This window comes from Atheta coriaria, unplaced genomic scaffold (assembly GCF_025399875.1).
Source record: "Atheta coriaria isolate IRGN ID8LTWV9N9 unplaced genomic scaffold, Caltech_Dcor_3.1 hic_scaffold_7_pilon, whole genome shotgun sequence".
Classification (NCBI taxonomy): Eukaryota; Metazoa; Arthropoda; class Insecta; order Coleoptera; family Staphylinidae; genus Dalotia; species Dalotia coriaria.
Window position 1 is genome coordinate 8,125,172 of NW_027045449.1, and position 24,232 is coordinate 8,149,403.

At 45.5% G+C, this 24,232-nt stretch overlaps 2 protein-coding genes across 6 annotated transcripts; one reads left to right on the forward strand and one right to left on the reverse strand.

Moving 5' to 3' along the window:
* Positions 1-127: 127 nt before the first annotated feature.
* Positions 128-3,285, forward strand: LOC135796521 (uncharacterized). 3 transcript variants are annotated; one of them, XM_065308575.1, is made up of 6 exons: positions 128-273; positions 363-957; positions 1,230-1,475; positions 1,537-1,699; positions 1,761-1,970; positions 2,784-3,285. In XM_065308575.1, exons 1-6 carry the CDS (start codon positions 247-249, stop codon positions 2,788-2,790), a joined length of 1,248 nt encoding a protein of 415 aa, XP_065164647.1. In that variant the 5' UTR covers positions 128-246; the 3' UTR covers positions 2,791-3,285. The 3 variants fall into 3 exon arrangements, with proteins under 3 accessions (XP_065164647.1, XP_065164644.1, XP_065164645.1); XM_065308572.1 differs by lacking the exon at positions 2,784-3,285 and adding an exon at positions 2,051-2,712; XM_065308573.1 differs by lacking the exon at positions 2,784-3,285 and adding an exon at positions 2,051-2,712 and having other exon boundaries at positions 1,770-1,970.
* Positions 2,986-24,224, reverse strand: LOC135796517 (uncharacterized). 3 transcript variants are annotated; one of them, XM_065308563.1, is made up of 6 exons: positions 24,048-24,224; positions 10,805-11,732; positions 8,147-9,762; positions 6,337-6,592; positions 4,448-6,049; positions 2,986-4,389 (listed from the first exon to the last, which is right to left on the reverse strand). In XM_065308563.1, the coding sequence occupies exons 2-6, from the start codon at positions 11,714-11,716 to the stop codon at positions 3,943-3,945; spliced, it is 4,833 nt and encodes a 1,610-aa protein (XP_065164635.1). In that variant the 5' UTR covers positions 11,717-11,732; positions 24,048-24,224; the 3' UTR covers positions 2,986-3,942. The 3 variants fall into 3 exon arrangements, with proteins under 3 accessions (XP_065164635.1, XP_065164636.1, XP_065164637.1); XM_065308564.1 differs by lacking the exon at positions 24,048-24,224 and adding an exon at positions 18,044-18,497; XM_065308565.1 differs by lacking the exon at positions 24,048-24,224 and having other exon boundaries at positions 6,430-6,592.
* Positions 24,225-24,232: the final 8 nt, after the last annotated feature.

Consider the following 24,232-nt stretch of genomic DNA (forward strand, 5'->3'; position numbering starts at 1 on the left):
TCTTTTTAAATAAACATAATACAATTTATATTACTTTAACAAATGTAAAGTTGCGCTAGTCACCGGAAAATTTTGGAGGCGGTAGCAACGGAGGCGGCATGCGGCTGCGCCGTTTCCAGAATGCGGGTCGAGTCCGGATCATAAGAAGTCGCTCCGTGCCATGACCAGCTACATAGATTTTGCTCAATAAGTCTGCAATCGCAAAAACGCCAACATTTCTTTACCGGGTCCGTAGTCAAAATATGAATGAAGTCCACCTGCTTTAATTTCCAGGTATTATATATTATATTCTAACTAATTCTCCCAATAAGACAAATTTCTGACTTCATGGTAAATCAATAATTTTGCATGCTGTATTGTAGGTGATAGGACTTTTCCTATTATCTCTAATACCATGGCCTGGACCAACTGTGTTCAAAATTTCATGTCCAAGAGACAATGCAAGAATCGTACGGAAAATAATACAAACCAAATGGTTGCCAGTGCTGCAAAAGTACAAAGTCAACCTACCGCTCGAGTGTCCGTTTCACCACCAACGTGAGATATTTGGGCCGCAGCAGACCGCCAAGCACAAACATCGGCCCTCGCAATGGACCTGCGGCCTATGTGGCAAGTCCTTCTTTGAAGAGAAGTATCTGGACTTGCACTTCGACAACCGACATAAGGATAACATTAATATGGCAGAAGATGCAGTGTGCCTTGCTGATTACTGTGACATTATGCGATGTGATGTTTTAATTACCCAGGACCCAAAGATTGTTTATCCAGATTCGTCGATTAATACTGACATCGAGATCTGGCGAGAAGGGTCCGGATATTCAAAGGCATTGGCTGCTACAGGTCCGCGAGATATTGCCAAATACACAGTCAAGTTTTTTGGATCTGCGAAGCAGAAGAGCGCTAGTAATAAACAGCAGAAAGTTGAAAAACAGAGGTGCCAGCATTCAGAGGCACCAGGTGAGCCTTATTTAGTGAATCACTTTTAAACAAATAAAATAATTTCTATGTCTTTCTCAAAAGTATTCAGTTATTCAAATTTATTAATTGTGTCTGTATTGTAGAATCAGCTTGTTTAGTTGAAAACAGCTTTTGTATTTTGCTTTCATTGAACAGTCAAATTCAGTGAACTGCAAAAGGTCAACGTTTACATTTTCAATTTGGTTATTCGATTCGGACAAAAATGACAAGTCATATATACAGCAGTTATACCCTATTTTGAAATGTTTCAGATGAGTCATCAAGAGAAGAAAATTCTCAAAACCGTAGTTTTAATTCATGTGGAGACGACCTAGTGGACTCCACAGTACCTGTACCAGACAATCGCCAACAACGAATTGTTGAATTGCAAAAGCTAAAGTCTAATTGCAAACCTGAGGAATTAGTCAAATTAAAGACAAAGTGTGAGATACTAGTGCGCGACTGCATTGCCAGCCTGTTAATTCAGTTGTCCATTAAAGATTTCAAGGAAATTGAAGGTAAGGGCGAGTTAGTTAAGGTGTAATTTAAAGTCCTTAGAGAAAATGTGATTGATTACAGACGAATTAAACCGAGCCGTCTGCTGGTACCTGACTTGTGATCGTTACTGGGAAGATTCTCAAAGTGATATTAGATCATTCCCATGGGGATTACTTTGTATGATAATCATGGTTCTATCGTTAGGGATTTGCTTATGTTACTACATTATATGGGTACTCTTTGAGTAAGTTTATTAGACTGCCCTGCGCCGAAACCTGGAACTGATGCTCGTCCATAACTTGTAGCTTTTTCAGCACGGATGACGTGAGTGTGGCGAGCGCTAGCCTCACTGACCGATCCACCCCCTCACCAGCGCATCTCCTGCGCCCGGACCCCGGTCAAGGCTATGACCCCTCGGGGCATCCGTACACAGAGGATTTCTATACCACCGACAAGGATAACGAGTACATTTACGTTACCTACCCACCGGATCTCAAGCGGCGACTCCTTGAAAGGTAAACATATTAACAATTATATTTAATTAAATCCTTTAGATGCTGTTGTAGCTGTAGAGTTGTTATTTGATTGTTTCTAGTTGCTACAATAGAACAACTCGCTTATGAATTTGTACGTGTAATACCAACACAAGTTTGCTGATAACTGACACTTCGTAGCTTTTTCTACGACATTCTAACGATATTCGGAAACGAAAATAATAAACTTAACGCGTGACTTCAAGCTATGCGTTCATGGCACTTGGTGTAGCGTTGTGTTCATGAGAGTTGGCCAAGGCAGCCGTATTAATGGTTTTCTAGTCATTTCCAAAATGTTAAACACAAACTTTGTACAGTGCACTCACTCATTCTTCAATTCTTCATTGTTATATTCCTTGTCCTTCTTGTCCAACAATACACTTTTTAGCTTTAAAACTTTCTTAGACGATATTGGAAAGTCGTGTGGTATATTGTGCTATTACAAACATTTGTACTGACATAGTTTAAATTGTAGACTATTTCTTACTACTTAGCATCGCAATCTCGGCGTTGCGATTATGATATAATAGCCAAAGATTTTAGAAGTAATAATTTTGAGATAAGAGTAATATTTATAATTTCTTCAATCATACTTATATTTAAAAAAAACGTATTATTTTTCTTATGATTTTAGAATTATAGCGTTTTAATTTACCACATCTCATAGTGAATTTAATGGAAATTTGCAAGTGCTTCAATGATAACAATTGAACTTTGTTTATAATCTTTGGTGTGGTTTACTGGTTTGTCCTTTTGACGTTTTCCCAAAAAGTCCTTACTTTGTGATTATTTTAGTGGATAATAGTGTCGACAAAATTTGGTTAAAATTGGGGAAGAATGACACCACCTCCTACGATGAAGTTGCAATACTATGAACACTGTAAATAAATACGGTATAAAAAAATCTCTAATTGTTTCATTGCTTTAATAATATTTTAGGTTGGGTTTATAGGTTATTTATGTGACAGGTAAGTGACGAATCTAGCACACGATAAAGTTATGCCTTAAATTTTGGTTTTATTAATCAATTTTATTCAACAGATATAATATATTAAACTATTTTATGGCGTATTTTGGCATAAATGCTTTGGCATAAAACTAAGTAATCCCACACACTGATCCATTGGAAAATAATTATAAAAAAGGAAAACGAAAATTATTTAACAATTGAAACAAAAGAAACGTTCTTCTCAAAGACACTGTACTGAATAGTTTCACATCAAACAGATGTGCACTAAGTGCTGGTAATGTAAAACTGTGCAAAGCATATGAAATGTTCACGTCCGCGTTCTTTTCCCTCTCGTGAATTTAGGATCTATAAATGTTTTGTCAATAGATTTTCTAAAACTCGTGCAACAATTCACTCATGTCAAAAAGGTATAAATTTTCGAAGGCGCGTTCCGTGATGAAATGTGGATTCGTTTGTTGAATCTTTTGCTTCCTACCTAATAATTAGTTATATATAAAATATATAACTTTATCTTCTGCATTAAGATATCATTTTCTTTACACAATGTAAATCACTAATTTAGTATCACTAGACATTTTGACTAAACCATTCTCAACTGTGTTGTGTTATATCAATAGTTATTGTTTTGCTTCGTTAAATTAAAAGATTAAGAACAAAAAATACTCGTCATATTTTGACTTGACTGATTAGATTAATAATAATGTGACTACTTATGAAACCCGTAGTAGTGTTAGGCGGTTTGATTGCATATTATTAACTGTTTAGAATAATATTAATTTCTAATAGGTAAAATTATTTATAAAATGGTAATTAAGTCCGATTTTTGGTGCCGGCACCATTAATATTAATATGTTCCTACCGATTGCTTACAGCTTTAGTACTTCCTCATCATTTCTTTGTAATTCTTTGTACTCTACTCATCATGCGCATATAAATTAAATTTATCGAAAAAATAAAATAAGAAACAAACAATAAGTAAGCAAATTAACTAGTATCCATTTCGGAGTCTTTAGCGGATTCTCCGATTTCGCCCGTCTGCGTATTGACATATAGTTTTTCCCCTTCATTATTGTTCAGTGACGACGACTCGATTTCGTCGCCCAGTCGGTATTTGTCGTGCTCGTCATTGTCCTCGACCTTAATCGAGTATTCGGTCACGTCCTGCGCCATGTAGGCGTCTGGCGAGTGCATTTTGTTGGGTAGGAAATGTAGTTTCATGTGGTCCCGCAAAAGGTGCATCTGTGGCACCGAGTAGTCGCAGTCATCGCAAACAAAGTTGCTCTGGAGGCCTGACAGTTTAAAATGACGCTTCTGGTGGTTGTCGACCGCGTCTCGCCGCGCGTTGGTGTACGGGCACATTGAGCACCAGTACTGTTTCTTTGCATCCATATCTCTTGCCGGCGGTGACGGCGATGCATCGACCTCTTCAATCTGAAAAACATACATTAATACATTGTAACAGAGTACGTGGAGTTTTTAATATATTTACATCGTCTTCAAAAGATTTAATCGATTTGTGCTTTTTCTCATGTTGCAACAGATTGGCCTGATTAGAAACCGCATAATCACAAGAGGCGCACGCATACTGTTGATTGGAGCCATGAAGTCCAAGATGAAGCTTAAATTGTTCGCGCTTCTCGAATGCACTCGGACACTTGGAACATTTGTATCGCTTTTCTTTTATTTTACCAATTCGCGTCATTGAACTTGAGTATGCGCCCTCATTTGCCTCGGCTTCCGACTTCTGTAAGAACAAATCCGTCCCGCTTATAGGTACGTTCATCCTTTTATAAACGTAACCATTTTCCTGCTCGGGCTCTTCTTCGTCCGAGGTGGCGTCTTCCACAATCCATGAATAATCAGAAAAAATCACATTCGGCTGCGGGTGTTCCAAACTGATAGCGGTAGTTTCGATCAATGTTTTAGTGCGCTCTTGGTAATCCTTGGTGTGTACTTTGCTATGTCCTTGCAAGTAAGCTTTCTGCTGCGAAGAGTACGAGCAATTTTCGCATCGGTTGAGCAACCCAGCGCCGTGGAACGTAACGTGAATTGAGTGTTCGTTCTTTTTCAGAAATCGTGCTGGACACTTGTCGCAAAAGAATAGCATTTCGCGATCATCTCCCTCAAAATCGTTATCTTCTTCTAGATTGATTATTCCCGAAGAGTTCGGCAACGCACCCAATTCGCGAATTTGTTCCTCGTCCGTCTTAGTCGAATCTACAAGACCGTGCACCGCACCGTACAAACCCTGATGAACCTTATTGTGCGATGAAAGCACACCCGCATTGTTGCAGACGTAATTACAATCAGGACAGCGATGTTCGGTCTCACCGCATCGCGAACTGCGATCTCGACTGCCATGCATCTTCTCGTGATCCATAATGTTAACCTTGCGCAAATTAACATGGGGACAGTATCTGCATCGATACATTTTCGAAAATTTTCCGCCCTTCGATACCCACACAAGCGGAATTTCTTGTAAATTCTGCCAGTCAAACGACGGTGAGTGCACTTCCTCCATCTCGTCGGTGATTTCCTCCAGATCAAGAACTTCGCCGTTTTGCTTCTGTGGCGAGATCATAATGCCATGCACTTTCATGTGCTGGTGAAGTAAATGACGCTTGCTCACATTGTAGCTGCACTCTGTGCAACTGTACTGCCCGTTTTTGGGCTGATGGAACTGCTTGTGATATGTAAACTGGGACTTGCTGTTGGTCACGTAAGGGCACGTGACACATTTGTATCGTTTGCTAGCTTGTTCAGCTTCGTGGCCGACTTGCGGCTTGTCTTCCTTGGGCAATATGCCGTGGTTCGTCTTACCCGCGCCGTGCAGCTTCAGATGTTCCTGCAAATCCTCAGCCTGTGCTACGTAGTAATTACAGTAGAAGCACTTTATGGTAGCGGTACTTTGGGGTATATGACCCTCGAGATGCATGTGGTACAGACCGGTGTCATTACTAGAGAACGGACAGTGCCCGCACTTGAGGGCGCCGTCCTGAACAATGTCCATCTGCTCAAAGGACTCGTCCAAGTTAGAAGCGGAACCCATCAAAACTTTAACATCGCCTTGGTGCTTCAACCGACAATGGCGCTACAATAGGAAAAAACCATATACGATTAAACATACAAATCAAATTTCGTTCCATTCGAAAACAGATAGTATACAAAGACACAAATACACATATAGACAGTAGTAATTAGAAACGATCACCATTCTTTTTGTTCGTTCGATTTTCTCAAAACACAAAGAAAGAAGCAGGAAGCATTAGTAAACAACGTATTCGTTGTAAACGCACAGATATTGATACATTGGAATGTTTTGATCGGTTAGTTTGTTAATAGGCGAGCGAGCAAGCGACTTGGTTTGGTTAGTAATACCTGTATGACATGCTTCCAGTTAGAAACCTGTTGGCAGTGGCCGCAACGAAAGGGCGCTTGCCCCCGTGACACACCACCGCCTGCCAAACTTGCCTCAGAATCCAACTCGGAGCCCCTCCAGGTGCCGCTCGTGCGCGAAGATCCCATCAGCGGCGACAGTGAATCATTCGTAAGCACCATCTTGTCGTCGCCTGAGTTAGACAATCCCTGCACATGACCCCTGACGTGGTGGAGACATTTGTCCTTGCATAGGTCCCTGGAATCAAAAGATATCGAGGATTAATGGGACCTCGTACCTAACTGGTAGGTGGCAACAATTTGCAAATTTCAATCTTATCGTCGTCCACAATAAAGCAGCAATTGGTAGGTAAACCAGCATGTGCATTGTTCTCAATCAGAGACCGTTCGAAATTGCGGTAGCGCGCATGCATTGCATCTTTTTCTTTCGACTCGTTATTCTTTTCATGCTTATCAGCATACATTCACGCCACACACGGACGGAAAATTTGTTGTACACGCCGAATAGCCGCTTTCGGTTTTCCATCTTAATTTCCGTAAGGCATAAAGCTATTTATAGCGCGCCCAAGGAACAATACTAAATAAGCAAAGCCAGCCAAGCCAGCAAAGCGCAAGTGTTTTACATTTTCAACGCTACAATCGAGCGTTGCGCGCAGCGTGTGGACGCCACCACACGCCAACACACTCTAGTCGTTCCAGTTTATCTTATCGCCAAAAGAAAAATATTACACGTTCTTTTCAGTTCGTAATAAGTACGTATACACGAAAAAAGATTAGGAGTGTTAATTAAAAAAGTACGTTCGCGTTGATATTGTCTACAATGGGCACGAAGCGCGGCAAGGTGAAATGACAAAAAATTATACGCAAACGCGCACAAGGCAGGGAAACGCAATCGAAAAAATGTACACAAAGGATAGCTTATTTGTTTGTCAATTGGTGTTGTAATTTTTAATGATTATTGTGTACTTTGACTATTGACTTATTCAGTCGGTTAAACTGAAGTACTTGTGAGTAAATTGCTGCGCCGTGATATGCAATCTGAATCAGCCACGTAGACGAGCAGCGTGTGGGATTGTGTTGGTTTATTAATCGAATCGATAAGATGCCATGCAAACGCTTCAATTTCTTTAAATAACGGATTCCCGTTTCGGGCCCACTGTTATCGCGAGCCTGATATCTTGCATCGACAACGCGCGCTTCAATAAAAAAAAAAACGTTACAATACAATTTATCGAAGCTCATATCGGACAGATTTTTGTCTAAGTAACATCATTGCTTAGTATGGCATGAAAAATAATTGTATCGGTGATAAGTGCGATTTAAAAAAATGCTTTTGATGGATGTAACGATGACTAAATACCTACGGATGTTTGTCGGGCTGAAGTAATTAGGCGTGATGCAGAGATTAGATTAGAAGTTTTGCAATAATTTTGTTTCCACAGATTGACTATGATTGTGAATCACACGTATGCATGTATGCTTCAATATTCCAAGAAATACAAACTGATGGAATGACAATGAACATTTTTAATTTAAATTTAATGCAAATGTCGAGCGGACAAAGTCATCGAATTTGGTGTCTTTTCGTCAATGATAAGCCGTTATTGTGTCGTTTGCCATTGACGCAACCAAATCCATCGGAATTTCAAATAATCTACAACTCATTGTGTTCACAGCTCGTATGACTGCAAGACTATATCTAGAATCTGATTAAACACGTATATACCTACGACCTATGACCCTAGTGATCTTTAACCCGACTTAACTATGGTATACGTCTAAAGGGACTCACCTAAAGTTGCATTTCTTGCACTGCCAGTAGGTTTTCTTTCCATCCCCGGATGACGATTTCTTCTTGTCGTTGGAAGGCACCTTGCTGAGATATTCGTTGGCGGGCTTCAGTTGCGGCGGTGGCCGTAGAGCTGTGTTGCGCTCAGAGGCGGTCTTCCTTTCTCTGGGGCGGGTGCCCATTCCACCACTGGTCTCCTCTTGGCCGCCCTTAAGCGGAATTTCGGTTAAGTACTTGTTGTACTTTGTGTAGTTGCGCCTGCCCGTTTCATCCGTCATCAGCACCTTCGCATTCTCATGAGCCGGGTCACGCACCGACTTCAGTTTGATGTGTTTCGTAATGTCCCAGCGCCAGTTGGAACGGTACGCACATAGAGAACACTCGAAAGGTTTCTTGTTGAGATGCCCTACAATATGTACGTGGAAACGCGACGCCGTCGACGCCCAAAATGTGCAATGTGGGCACTTGAAGACGCGCTTATGTTGCGCTACGGAAATGTCATTACCATGAGTTGGTATCTTGTCGGTAGTTGTGGTAGTAGCAGGTGTAGAAGTCGTCATAGGAGGTTGATAGTACTTTTCGGTAGTTGGTGGCTTCTCATACACATTGTTGTTGATTAGGCTACCACTGCTTTCGCTGGTCGGTGATTGCGCGCGGATGGACAAATCGATGGACATTTGGTCTTGATCATGACTGTGGCTTTCCACAAAGGACTCGTAGGGATTAGTTGAATCGTTATCATCTAAGGCGGGATTGTTCCAGATGAACACCTTATTTTCCATAGGGTGCGGTTTTTTGTCGTTGTTATTTTCTAAAGAACACTCTGGTTCGCTGACGTCAATATCCTCTTGCTTGATACTGGCTTTCTGCGCCTCCTCGCAAGTCTGCAGGTGGTTGAAGAGATCCTTGGAGGATTTACACCGTTGTCGACAGTACTGACATCTAGTACTGGTCAACTTATGCATGGACGTAATGCTGTGTGTAGGAACGGGAACCTTTCCGCAAGATTTCTTATGAGTGGTGTGCTCGGTGAGGTACTTGCTCTCATGGCCGCAATGCTCGCAGGTAAGGCTCTCAGCGTCCATGTTTACTTTGAATTTGTCGAAGAAGGAGCTGGGCTGAGGCGACGTCGTTGAGTGTCCCATACCGCCCAACGAAAACATGTCGTCGCCCCCGCCGAAAAGTTTGGCGAAATCTTTCAAGTCGCTGTTGCCACTACCAGCGAGAATCTTTTCCATATCCGTTTGGGACATTACGGACGTCTCTGGACGCTTCTCCTTGGGGGACACATTAATAGGCAACAGGCCCGGCATGGGGCGGGTAACTTTTTTCTTTGGCGGCGTAAGCATTAGATCCGAATGCGCTTGCTGCTCATGACACGCCATCTCGCTCTCCCAAGCTGTTTTAAACGTACAAAACCGGCACTTGTTTTTAATGTAAACTTTCCCATTCGAGTGATGCACAATGTCGTCGGGATGCACAAAGTCCGTTTCCGCCTTGCCGTTCTTATTACCGCCGTTTGACGCGATCACAGCAACCTTGGCGCTGCCGGACGCGTTTGTTTTCTGCGCTGCGTTTCGGGGCACTAGTTCGACGTAATCCTGCTCGGCAACGGGCACCTAGAATCAGTGGGCAAACGAAAAACTTATCAATCTTTCGAACGGATCAAAAGTTTCTTTGTGCGATTGAGCGCGCGCGCGCGCGGAATAGTTTGCGCCGTTGTGTGCGTGCAAACGCGCATGTGTGCAAGCGTGCCTACTTTTGAGTGGGATTATTATATCGGTCGCGCCTAGCCCAGATCTCCTTATCGCCCCGCGCGGTTGATAATGCGCGTTTCTGTCCGCGCCGCTGCCGACAAGTTTTCACCTCTGTAACTTCAAGAGTATCAACGGTGGACTACGTTCGGCTATGGCGCGCTCCTTACACACACGCGCGAGGAGCTTAGCCAGTTGCCCCCACCGCGGCCTAGAAGAGTATCGGGGGCCGTGGAAACGAGCAACTAGGAGGACGTAGCTGCAGAACGTCCGCGTCTATCCCCGCCGCCCGCCCGTCCTGCTGAAAAACTAAACGCGGTGCGCTGAGAGTGTGGCGCAAGCGCATCTCGGCGCAAAAACAAACACCGCGCCGCGCGCGCGCACACACACTGCAGCAGTGTTCCGCCGCATCGCGAAAATCTACAATGCACACAAGGAAAATCTGAATCACGTTACGTAACCTTGACAAACAGCATTACGTAGCACTAATTTTAATATTTCCACGAACTCCCAATAAGAATTAAGAACACGCCACCGCATCGCAACGGAAAGAAAAATCCGCGCTATCCGCTTAGCCACGCTATTATGAAAAGGCAGCAGTTTTATTCTTTTTCGCTTCGTAATAATTGTCAATAGGAAAAAAAATGTACGTATTGTTTGTTGGTTAGCGCAAATAGGTAAACTGCAAAACTTGTGCCGCGTCAAGGTCGATGCATGCTTGATTTTTTTTATACACTCAACTTTAAAACAAGTTGTGAAATGTGTGCATGTGCCAAAAAAAGTGCACGCATTACGTCATTTCCGCGGAAGGAGAATAAAGTCCATGTCAGAAATGACTAACATAATCGCAAACTGAACGCGCCTGACACGAACGAGCGAAGCTAATGAAAGGAAATTTTCTGCTTACCTGAATGCCGTCTTCCGCAGCCGTCGAGTCACTAGCGCCAACCTTGTTCCGTCTGCGGCCGACACCCAAGCCGGCGGCTTGCCCGACCGGCGGCACGTGATGGTTCATCTCGTGCACTGTGAGACTCTGCTTTATGTCGGCGGTGAAGTTGCACGCCGAGCAGCGGAATGTCCCGCGTCCATTGTGATTCTTGCAGTGGCGGTCTAGGTTCCACTTGTATGGCGTGCGAAAATCGCACATATCGCACTTAATCATCGGCATCGAGTGATACTTGACGTGCTTCGTGAATCGCGCCTTCATGTGCGTTACATAGGTGCACTTAGTGCACCTGAAGAACTTGGTCTTAATGTGCTCTTCCCGTTCATGCTTTCCTAGCTGCGCCGCTGATTTAGCAACGTACGCGCACATTGAGCACTTGTGCACCACTGGCTTATCGTCATCGACGTCTTTCACATCGGCAAATTCGTCACCGCTATTATTGTCCTCCTCCAGGGAGCGTTTTCGCGTGGCAACGCGTGGCCGCTCCGCCGCCGCCGTGGTGGATGCTTCGGCGGTGCCGCCGTGCACCATTTTCGTGTGCCGCAGCAGCTTCTGAAAGTGCTTGGACGCGTACAGGCAGTTGGGGCACTCGTAGATCTTCACCTTCTCGTGGTGCACATCGCGTAGGTGATAGAGATAGCTGCGAGGGTTCTGCGTAAAGAAGTCGCAAATGGCACAGGAGTAGTTGCGTTTGACCTTGCACTCTGGAAGGTCCTTGGCGTCGATATCGGCGATGTCACGCAGCGTCGGTTTGCAGAAGGTGTCGTCGTCCTTGCCGCACTCCGACGCGGTGCCGTAGAGAGCGTCGCCGCTGACGACGCTTCGTACTACGAGGGTGTCACCAGATCGATGCACCATCGACGGCACGGACATGCTACCCCCCGCAAACCTGCAACACGAAACATGTTAGCGAATGCCATGCGCCCGATGTGTGGTTTATTTATTACATATCGTAGGACATGATCGCGACTTAATAAAACGCGATGGAAATGCGTCTAGCCTAGTCGGTAAAACGCGCGCGATATATTCTTTTGACGTTTTTCCAAACAGCAGCAAATAAAAATGCCGCTACTTGTTGTGTTGACATGGCAACAGTAATTCTTGTTGGCGCTACGAGCGGGCGTCGAAGAAGGCGGCTTTGTGTGTGATGATCTAGGCAGCCGCCTGGGAGAGCAAACGACAGTGTCGTCCTTGCTAGAGAGGTAGGTTGGATGGTTAGTCGACACGACAAGGGAAAATCGATGGCGGCTGGTGCCATGTTCTTCGCGTGACCGCTCGGCGCTGGCGTACTACTACCATCCACCCTCGCCAAGCGGCTGCGACTGACCCATGTCCAAGCAGACGATTTTCGTCGTGCGTTTGAAAATTTTGATGGCAGCCGCTTACGATGACAAGCGCGCACCACAATCGCGCTTATGCACTCCCTGCATACATATGCATGCAAACATTAATAGAATATTTAACAGTGCGAGCGCGCAGAGCGGCCAGTATCGCTATATTTATAACAATAAACAGACTTTGGTCCCCTTGACCTCCTTAAACCGTAAATATTCCTTCGACGCGCGTATACGCTAGTCGTGCGACCGCAAGCGAGCGTACGCATCAATCCAGCGACGATTTCCTAATAAACGCAACAACGTCAACTGTCGTCTTGCTAGGGCTTCGAATGCTAACAAGTACTACCTACATTCAAGCTTCGAGCGCAATCAAGAAATCCATAAAACGGACGATGGACTAAGCGACAGATAGGCTCCTCTAGTAGGGTTTCCGACCGGTGAGCAGACGGCGAGCTGGCGAAGCGCACAGACCGAAGGAAAATCGATGAACACGGTGTGCGTGTTGTCTCAGGACTCGGAATACTCAGGGGTTGCGCCATGCAAACCTCCACTTCGCATCGTACCAAAAGCGACGGAAACCCGTCCCCTGCTCCCAATTCGGATGACTAAAATCAGTGATGAGTACGGAGAATGACGTCAAGCAAACATTAACAACATTGCTAACACCAAGTGTGTATTTTCGGTCTTGAAATGATTAAAAATCAACAAGGGATCATCATTATCTTATCGCCGACGGCTTTTTATGTTTGCGCTGTTACAAGAAGTTATTGGAAAGGCGATAAGATTTTTTTTACTCGCTCAATCTCGTGCGCGCTGCTCGCCGAGCGGTGATAGCGGTTATGAAATTGATGCCTTGTCATCTGTAAAATATATCGCGTCGTAGTTTTCGAAATTATCGAGCACGCCGCGCTCGAATACAATTTCGGTATTTCAAGTCATCTTCGCGGTGGGAAAATTTGTCGCATAATTGTTCTGTTTGTTGTTTTCAACGGTGTCGCCGTATTCCAGCAGACACGAAATAGAAATCGATGTTTTTTAAGTGCATCCACTGTAATGATCATGTACATGCTCTTGATGTTTGTGGCACGTGGCGAAATTATGCGCTAAGCTGTCCGGTCGGCCGGTCCGCGAGCGCATTGATGATACGCTGCGCTAAAGTCATGCATGTACGAAGTACACATTGTGAGTAATGTACATTAATGACGGCGACGGCGACGGCGATTCTTACAGTTGCGTAACGAAACAAACACATATCATGCGCGCGTCCGACGCCGATGATGCCATTCGGCTGGTAAACCAAGTACACCAGCGACCCCGTACGTTATTGATACTAATTAAGACGTCGAAGAAGTCTTTGCGCCTGCCTGACGCGTGGCGGTGCCATCGATTCTTCGTTTTTTCCTCACACAATCAAACGCAGTCGTAGTCAATAAGTTTTTATACATAAATCATACCACTGCGACATAAGCAAGAACTGAATACGAAAGAGTTGTCGAAATTCATATTTATTCAAACTCTTGTAGCACACGGCATCGCGCGACATATAAAAAGTCGTCGATTTTAAGAAACAAACAAAAATTTCGAAGCGCGTCTCTTTTGCATTTTTCGTGGCTCTCAAGGTGAAATCAATTATAGAGGAGACGATTGCACAATCGACTCAATTGCTAACAAACGAACACACTGACGATCATACAGTCGACGGACCAACCAGACCCAATCGCTTAGCTGCAAACGAACGTTATGAAAAGTGTTCAGTTGTTGTTGTTCCTTCGAGTCGGACGATTGCGACTTGTTTTGCAGATATTCCTCGTCTAGCCGCCGCGCTGTTGGTTGCTGTTGTTGTTTTGGATTCAGTCGAAGAAGAGACCGCGTTTGGTGCGCCAGGTACCAGGAGAGCAACAACGCGCGGAGGTTGAGCAGCACGGCCACTCTTATATAACCAACAAAAACGAGCGAGCTGCGCGCGGCGAGCTCGGCTCGTGTTTTCGGACTCACGAAATGCTCAAAGAAGCTCGGACTTGCCTTGGAGTGCGAGCAAGCACAAGCTAGAGACCAGACACTGCCTGCCGCATCGATTCCGCTAGCAAAGCACTCATGCTCGCTCATCAAATTGACGATCGTCGCTTACTTACAAAACTTGCTGCAGCAAGCGCGCAGGCAAAAGCAAGGCTTGCGTCATTGCCACAATACTTTATCAGTGAAACTGTGCGAGGACAACGCCAGCCTAGACACCATTCTTACGAACAATATAACCATGTTGTGTGTTTCTTTTAAGTACTCATCTGAATCACGTACGATACGCGAACCGAACACGTCCTCTTACGCAGGTTCTTTATGTCGATGTCGCCGCGTGCCCGCGTACAAATATGTAAATACGAAACGAGATTGCGTCTAAGTACAGACACACAGAGTCGCTGTAAGTAGTCCAGCGAAGAAAATTAAGTGTAATTAGTTAATTGCGCTGAAAATGCTTCTTATTAATTGTCGAACGCTGTTTGAGCGCACGCGCGATAAACATGTCGGCGCGGCAGCGCGCTCGTTATCAATTTCGTGTAGCTGCGACCGCTTTTCAGCTATTCGGAGCGATATTGGATTTTATTTTTTTCAGGCAAAGGAGTTTAAGAATGCGCGCTATAATCATCGCGAGTATGCGGCACGTGTGTCGTCAATTCGGTGCGGCGCTGAACGGCTGCACATATTCGTGACGCGGGCGCAAGCGGCGACAAAGTGCATTCGGAGACAATCGGCGACGTAACGATACTAACAACCGTAATTAGCGATCGCGAATAAATCGCAGCCGTGTGTGCAAAAACAAGTTTCGTGTCTGCACTTGGCGCTCGTAAAAAAGCGAGGAGAGGACGCCGCAAATGCACAAAGTACACACAAAAGAACATTGCATAAGGATGAACACATTCGTATTAAATGTACATACTAAAAACGCAGCGACGTTCCACGTTTTATTTATTTTTGGGTTTGTTTGTTGGTTTCCTTATTCTGCATCGAAACCCAAGATTAACCACAAGGCGATTAATTGCATTCGCATGTTTGTTCTTGTTTTCATTTTTTGCGGCCACTGGGCAAGATAAACGTTTTATTGATTAGACATTAGACCGTCTCGTATCATTTGCGAAACGCAGCATGCAAAGAAAAGCGCAGGACCGCTGGCATTGAGTCTAATTACTAAATAAAGGCGTCGAAGAGCGTCCGCGCGCATATGGCGCTACCACAGATCAAATTGAGAGTGCAAAGGTCGCGCCCAACCTGTTGATTATTTAATAAGCGCGGGACGGGGAGAGCAAGCGCATCACGCACAATTTATAAATGCATGCGCAATCCGGCGCGCACTCACGAATGCGATAAAAATAAAATTATGCAAAGTGGCGAGTGCAATTTCGACCCTGCGTTGCTGAAATTCATGCGTCTGCAAATGGACGTAAACAATTACGCCGCGTAAATTTATTTGTGCATTCTGCTTACTTTGAAAATTGTAAATGTTCATTAGATTTTTTCGTGTGTGTGTGTGTGTGTGTGTGTATGTTTGACGGACTGCGTCCCGTCTTTTCAAGTTTAATGTTTTGTGCAATCAGCGACACTTGAAAGCAATGCGATAATTATTTCTATTTTGACGTGAGCAACCAGTGACAAGACAATCTAAAGGTCACTTTTCTTAGCAATGTTCAGGATTTAAAAACGTCGACATCTGCGCGTTATTGTTACAAAGTATTAACCAAAAAATAACGTCAATGTGACATTGGAGCACCAAATCATATAATCTAAATCAAAAATATTTTACATGTATAAGACCGCTTCATGATGAAAACTAAAAGTGAATACAGTGCGCTTAGAATGGCTTTCATATGCAATTGGTAATCAACTACGAGTACTTGAAAATGCGCAGGCGCGTCATAAATTTTTCGAAAAAGAACTCAAAGAAAATCTACGTGCAAAGACTGAAATACTGAATTCTGATGATGCAAACATCCCAATTTTCTGATAAATGCAAATAAGTATAAGATAAGATAACCATAAATTTAAAAGTGTGATTCGGTTAGAACTATTTGCAATCTACTGTAATATGCTACATCCGGTGTAGTACATGTAAAAACGAGCGATTAGAACTGAGAACTCGATATTGAAAACAAAAGTGTAACATTGACACACTGAAACAAAACGAGGAAGCGCAACGGAGCGGCCCTCGTCGAACGGCATTCACTCGTGAGCACACGTGCACTCTCGCTGCCGTGCGGGACAAGAACCGATTGGGCCGCGACGACGCTCTTCAGCTGCTTTTCGAGTCGGCCAGCCGTGAGAAACGGGATTCCGTCGAGAGTGAAAACCCGTAATTTAACGGGATTCGTTGTAAGCCGGTGCTCGCAGCCGCACGCGCACACCACGGCTGTTCTCCATGTTAGCCATTCATGACAAAAGCGAATATCACTCTCGCTCGCGCGGCGTGCACGAGCGCGCTCCTTATCTACTTGCGCGACCGCGTCCACCCCGACAATAATTTCCGCTTCGCGACTTTCGCCACGACCAATTTTCGTAGAACCTTGATCGCCGGCAGCGCGAGATGAAGAAGTTCTCGCGCTTCTTGGCGCTTGACGCGCGCTCCCGTGCAGCAACGCGTATGAGTTTTTATTCGTTCTCGTCTCGCTGATGTGCTCGCTTGCCTGGATACTTTTAACTAGATGACCTTAGGATGCAGTTAATCGTTTACATAACATAAATACATCTACAAAGTCGAAGGTCAAACGGCGCACACTCATGCATACCGCGCTCGACGCGTGTGCGATGATGTTACGAATACAACAAGCGTACGCTGCGTACGACTGACACGGATTTCAAAAAAGTCGTGCCGTAACACTCGCGAGTCGCGATTACGAAGAAACAAGAAAAAGTCCTCCAGGTGACCGTCTATGTTGCGATGACGTGTTCGCTCGCAAGACACGTTGATCGCAATCTTGCGCTTCGCCTTCGTCGCTATCATTCCATTTTGTGGTCACCTTGAAGATGTGCACCAAGTATAATTGCATTTAATATTACGCGTGTCCTTGTGACGCGTCGCGCGAATATTTAAAAAAAAGCGCGTTCCCGGCACGTGCTGCCAGGTGTGAAAAGTACGCCGCGCTCCGTGTAGATGTCACCCACGTCTGGCACAATGTTCAATATTTTTTGTCCTTATCGCGCGGTTCCTTTACGTCTAATTCGTGCGCGCCGCACATTATTTAAATATTAATCGCGTTTTTACGTGCGCTAAAATTGAGCATGAATCCGTGCCGCTACGCGGCGCGCCGATGCTCCCTCCCTAGCATTGTTATTATAAATATGAACCAGTGAGTCATTGTAAATCGTCTCGTAGACATCGATGTGCCACATCCCGATCGCTGAATGACTCCGTTTAGCGTTAGAATCGGGCGGATTTGTTTTGTTTCGCCGCGCGCGAAATTTTTGTGCGAAACGTAAACACTCGCCCGGTTGTATCTCGGTTGTGAATGTGTGTTATCCTCTTTCGAAAGAAGCGCGCGGCGCGACTTTTGAAGTACGCAATTTCAGCACACGTATAAGTATGGGTGTATATGGCAGCGACGAAAAAACTTCAAGAGTGAACACACAAATACGGACGGAGAACGCAAAACAGGCACGGGCGCGAGGACGCATCTTAAAATAGAGCGCCGCCGCTTAGACCTTCTGTTGCTTCTGGACGCACCGCGGCGCTTAACTATGCGGTGATCCAACACTTGCCAAAAGTCATCGATGGCACCGACGCATTCTCGCCACGCGCGCATCAGACAGACAAACAATATGATATTCAAACGATGACACTGTTTGCAACACGCCTGTTATTAAATTAAACACTAAATACCTCTTTGGATGGCTCCCGATGCCACTCGACGCGCATCCGTTCAAAGTCCGAACTTCTTGTGCACTATTATTTGGCACTGTGCGCTGGTTTGATGGTTCGCGCTCGGCAACACCGAGCAGCGATGTCAGTTAGCGCGTCGTTTATTGCGCTCTCCGCGCACGCTGATAACACGCACTTGTAAACTCGTATGCACTTAACAGCACTGTCGGACGACGAGGCGCGCTCGTTTATAGACCGGGGGCTGCTGATAGAATGCTTCGGCGCTGGCGTTCGCCGAGCTACGCTCGCACCGCTTGGGCTGCACTCCTTCCTGCAGACTTCGCCGCGCGCGTATGCAGAGCCACTCGGAGCCACGGAACTTACACAGGCAGAGGCGCGGGCGACCAGCGCGCCGGCAACCACACGCGAGTATCGCACACGCAGCCAACGACAACGACGATTTCGTCGGCTGTCGGTCTGCCCGTGAGCGCCGACGACGGTGTTGGCGAGAGCGCCGACGAGCGAGAACTCTCCTGCGTCCTGCCTCTCGCGGCGCGACGACGTCACTCGCTTCTGGCTCTGTTGGTTTGGCATCGACCGCACCCAGAGCCGACTGAAGAAGCGCCGCGACGCCGTCTTGCTTTGCACTTGCGTACAGCTACAGATACTCTACGTTCCTCCGGCGCGCATCTGACGAATTAAATGGGCGCTTCTTTCAACGCAAACGTCCAATTTTAGAAGGAAGCCATACGCTGTGGCATGAATGGGCAAGGGAGGAAAGATAAAAACACTAAACGAATTGTCAATTTTCATTTATCGCCGCTGCCTGGCTCACCGCAATGTTTATAAGTAGGTTATTGGGTTACCATGGTGATAATAGACAAACAACAACCGACCGAGGCACGTCTTGTATTTACCATGGCGCGGCATATCGCCTTGGCGGAATGTTTTTTTCGGAGCGAAGCGAATCGCGCGCTCCTTCATTTTCCCGTGCAGGGGCGCTGTCGGCGCCCGCGAGAGTTTTGTTTGCAGGATTTTTCGAAGATCTCTCTTGGAGGCCGTTCCCGATTTAAACCAGATCGAATAAACGTTTGCGTCTAACGTGAGAGCAACGCCGCCGCCGGACGTTGCAAGCGCGAATGGACGGCCGGACTTGTTTATTGAAGGCCTGCCAAAAAACTATATAAGAAGGAGCCAAAAGCGAGGGACGCTCGCGATGGTTCCTCGCGCTGTGGTAGTTGGTGCTGTGCGATCGCAACCAGCTAGTAACAAATCCAAATTTAAATTCGAGCGCCGAAGCCAGTGCGTTCTTAAAAACACGCATCGCCGTTGGTATGGAAAGCGTCTGTTTGCAATACTCGCTAAGTTTGTACAAGCCGTCCAAGAACGCCTGCGCACGCATCGAAATTTCGAAACACAAATATTGTCGACAAACTCGACAAAACTCTTTTTTCACCATCATATATCGCCGCATATAACGGCTTATCTTATCGTTCTTCATGTTCACACACAGTTGAGCAGTGTGTACACACCAGCGATGTACAATTGCGAAAGCCTTTATCATCCGCGCGGCATCATCGCCATCATGGCGCTGCTCTCGATAAGAGCCATTGCCAAACGGGCGCGGCCCAAATTGTTACTCCTTGCCGCTTCGCAGCTGCTGCATTTGGAAGGTTTGCATCGTTTGCATTACAAAAGTCTCTATGATATGCATATATATATATATGTGTGTGTGTGTGTGTGTGTGTGTGATCTATGACCGATCCCGCACACGCTGTGGGCTTTTCTCGCTGGCTCCTGTTTTCGCCGATCTCTCCACGGATGCGATTTGTTAACGCGCAGAAGGCTCGCGTGCTGCTCGACCACAGATGACGTCAAAAACAATTGAAGAGGCGCAGGCGCGCGCATTCGATGAATACTTCGTCGTCGACCGAAACTAATTCGTCGAACAGACTGACTATCCCGCTAACCGACATGAACTAATAACAGCGCAGAGCATAGAAGTTAAATGCATACACATCGTAGGCATGCGTTCGCTTGATGTTATAAACAAATTCGTAATTACGCATCGAAAACAATCGTCTTCGCCATGGCCCGATGACTGTGACGATGACAGAACCTTTGCCGCCGCCTCGCCAAGGCGAAGCGCTGCGCACAAAGAGCGAGTTGCACAGGCGCACATTATGCAACAACGCATTGGATGTGTGGCGTTCGATGTATGTTCGATTGCTATTTGTTTTATTGATTAGAGACAACTGCCGGTGTCGATTAGTCGTTAGTTGGCCGCCTACAGCGCTCAATGGGACAATTAGCACTTAGCATCGATGCAAGAGACGAGCCATTCTTTGGACGTTAGAGGTGCTTCTTTTTGTCTATTGTTGCAGTCGGCAGTGAGACGAACGCGCCATGAATATTCGCAATTTGTGCGCCTTGTTTGCGTGCTCATCGCCGCACTTAGCTCTCGACTAGCGTTGTTGTTTGCGCTCGCTTTTATTCTTTTATTGAGCGCATTGTGCGATACAATGTGCAGCGATTCAATTACTAAACGCATTATTATCGCTATCATTAGCATTCAATATCAATATTTGATTTAGTAGCATGTCGCAATGCGCAGCAGAAGAAATGATTCGGTTTGTTTGCGCACGTGGTACTTATGTTCATATTTTGGGCGTACCGATATGATATTTTCTTCATGATGTGTGCGTTTTTACTTTCATACGCTTATTGATGCCAGAGAATATGGTATCATCGTAACAGTAAAAAGCGAACACCAAAAGTCCTTCAATTTCACTTAACACGTTGTCATTATACAAAGTAGCTTTATCATACCAATGAAATCAGGTCCAACAACACGAAATTTATCAGTTCACCATTAAAACACAAAATTAAAACAATTTATATTTATCTATTTATGATGAAATATCCTAATTTTTCCTTACATTTCAGTGACGATGGTGTGACGTTTTTACAATACGCCACTCATTTCCGTTTTGCTTATGCAAATAGGAGTGTTTTATCATACGGAACTGCATGGAAATTCAATGGTACAACAAGGAGTGTATCCTTAAACGATGACGCGCTTCATTGTGTGCCCATTAAATACCTTTCACAGTATTATAATTTTTAATTGATAAAGCACAATGATGAAATAATTTCAAGTCAATTGAAATTTTTGCGTTGTGTAGAGATAAGAATCATTAGATTGTTATCAAAATTAATCAGAAATATGACAAAGTGTGAAATTTCAACATCATGGCATGATCCAATTTTATTCCAACTGTACGTATCTTTGTTAAAAATTATCTAAAGAATATCTTTGAATCGAGTTTAGAATAATCGTTAACTCTTCACATACATAAATGGATGATTTCATTACGTAATCGGAAGAAATCCGAACAGTACTGATCATTACTCATAAATAGATATGGATGTAACTGTCTTAAGTCTATATGCACGTCTATTGATTTTGTATCTTAATTGAATTCGTCAATTAACTCTGAGCGGCGACAATTCCAATATGAACATCAGTCCAGTAAATCTAGCAATAAGTACAGACGTACAATGTATGTCGACAAAGCAACCTCAGATCGACATTGGATTGTTTACGAGCGTTATTGTTTTGCTGCTGCTGCGCGCTATTTGTTTGTTGTGAAATAAATTTGTTTTTCTTCGTCGTTTTTAAAGCCGGTGCCCGCTTGCTATTAATACGGCGGTAAATACGCAAATGATGTTTAGCAACACCACAATACGGTTTCTTTGAGTCGACTAGCGCGCGGCACTGCAAATGTTTAACAATTCACAAACATACAACAATGTCAATACCGCGATTTTTGATGAGGTGTTTCGCTGATTAAGCAAATTGCTCGAATGATAAGATAAGCGTGAAGAGTTTCGACGACAACTCTAGACGTAGCCTGGCTGCCGCTCGCATGATGCCACGTTATGATGAATTAAGGCCACAGGCATTGATAGAAGCACACAGGCGAGCGATGAGAGCGCTGCTGCTGCTGGGAAAACCCGGTGCTGCAGTGCGCCAGCCTGAGCCTGCTCTTCGCGTAGGTAGCAGCGGGCACAGGCTGGAAAGTGGAGAAAAGGAAAACAAAAATCGATCCGAAACAATTGCCGCTCGTCGGACTGTGTTCGGAAAGTCGTTTTAATATTACCGCACGGCCTCCACAAATCGATAATGGCCAGCCGGAGAACAATCGAATTGTTACTACTAGTTGGATTTAGGATCAATAGTGTATTATAAAAAATAGCACTATCAATTCGAAACAACATACTGTGTGTAAGAGATGTGTCAAGTTTAAATGAAGAAGGCAAAGATGTCGTCCACGTGTTCATCTCTTAGAAATACTAGATGCTAGCGGCTAAAAGAGGCAAGCAAGCAATGCGCACGTATGACAAAAATCATTTTCCTGCGCTCGTACTGTTCCTATGCGAAAGTCGCTCTTTGACCGCGGTGCACAATAAGAGCGCTTGTAACACGACGCTGCGCGACTCGCATGACTCCAATCCAACACACGCCAGCATAAGAAGTAATTGCAGAGTGTGCATAAGTAGATCCCGTCTTCCTGAATTAAAGATTACGCCAGCAATTTCCGGTGGCACATAGGCGCGGCTTGGCCACTTTTGCCTTTCAGCGCCTCAGTGTTCAATCGTCAATTCGAACTACAAGCATGAAAGAAGCGTCTTACGATGATGATGATATTGATGATGGTAAACGCTGAACTCAGCAAGAGCCAGGCACATAGAGAGGAGGATGAATTAAAGAGGGAAAAGAATCTCTGGTGTCTGCTACCCGCACGTTGCGCTACTTTACTTCTTTGTCCGCAGTCCGCTTCGGGAGGAGGCATGCAGGCGTCGGGAGCGCGGCGCTGAAGAGCGGATCAATACATGCGACGCCGGGGAGGAGCGGGCGCGCGGGGCGACGCCATCCATGTTCCCGAAGAGAAGCACCATAAGCGCGCGAGTGTATTTTCGCGGCGCGCTGATTACGTAAGCGACAAGAAACATACATCGGCGACGTCGTCGTTGGGTTCTCGCGCGCGGCGCACACACGCTGAGGATTTCCCCCTGGCCGCGCCGGCATGCCGTGCCGCGTTGTAACCGCACATTCGACAAACAAACTGATAAGCGTTATCAGCGACTTTGCGTCCAACATGCAAGAACTTCGAATTGAATTTTGTACATACTTCTACTCATACCGTATGTGGCAATATAAACTCTCAATGCTTCATCGTTTGTTTTCGCGTTGAAAACAGTTTTCCTTGTCGATTGTGTACGTGCCCAATCCACAATCCACTTCTGAGCGAACTTTTCAAGCGCTTCTAACTTAGACAATGTTTGAAATATTTAGAACATGTGTACGTCACATGTATATATGGCTTAAGCCAAGGTTTCCACGGCGGAGTATTATCATGCGTCCGCATCGCTCCTCGCCTGTGAAAAATCTCAAAAAGGGAGCATCGCGCGTCACCTCGCTGGCCAAAGAATATAGATGGCCGCGCGCTTCAATTGCACACGCTCGCAATTACAATGCTATTGAAATGGTCGCGCTGCGGCTGCGAGCCCGACGAAGGTCAAAATGTCACACGGCGACGACGCAACAGCGAGTCAAGGAAAGAACAGGCGATCCGTGTGCCTAGTCAAGCACACACATGTACACATGCAAACATCGCGCAGATGATGCGTTCGTAATGGTAATAGACATGCACGAAAACAGATGGAAGCGACCAGCGGCGACACACACGCAGAATGCGCGCTTCGCACGTTTATAGTAATCGCCTGCCGCTGCTCGAAAAGAAGATCTGTTTTGTTGTATTTAGGTCGGCGGCAAATTGAATTATTCATTTGCGTCGCGAGTCCCGGCTCTTCGCGCGCGAGCACGTGGTGCGCTGACGTCAGGCTAGCGACGAGCGAGTTTTGTGTATTTACGTTTCGCGCATGTGTGCATATGCATATAGCGCTCATAACATAGGGCCGCGCGCGAACTAGGGAGAAAGTGCAAGAAAGGCGCACTCACCTGTGCGGGGCTGGACGTCGGCGGGGGCGCGCACTCGCGACAACCACAACTCCTGCTGGCGTAACTCACTGCACGTCGGCTCGTCCGTCGAGTTGCGCTCGGCGCGCTGCGACGACGTCGAATGCTTGGCTCTGGCTGCCGCCGCACCACGCGCCATCCACTTCTCGATTGCGCCTGGCTGAATG

Coding starts and splice junctions, on each gene's coding strand:
- LOC135796517 (XM_065308563.1), bottom strand. CDS start 11,716: ATGTCCGTGCCGTCGATGGTGCATCGATCTGGTGACACCCTCGTAGTA. Junction 9,763..10,804: donor CTGCGGAAGACGGCATTCAG/GTAAGCAGAAAA, acceptor CACTGATTCTAG/GTGCCCGTTGCCGAGCAGGA. Junction 4,390..4,447: donor TTAAATCTTTTGAAGACGAT/GTAAATATATTA, acceptor TATGTTTTTCAG/ATTGAAGAGGTCGATGCATC.
- LOC135796521 (XM_065308572.1), top strand. CDS start 247: ATGAAGTCCACCTGCTTTAATTTCCAG. Junction 274..362: donor CCACCTGCTTTAATTTCCAG/GTATTATATATT, acceptor GCTGTATTGTAG/GTGATAGGACTTTTCCTATT. Junction 958..1,229: donor CCAGCATTCAGAGGCACCAG/GTGAGCCTTATT, acceptor GAAATGTTTCAG/ATGAGTCATCAAGAGAAGAA.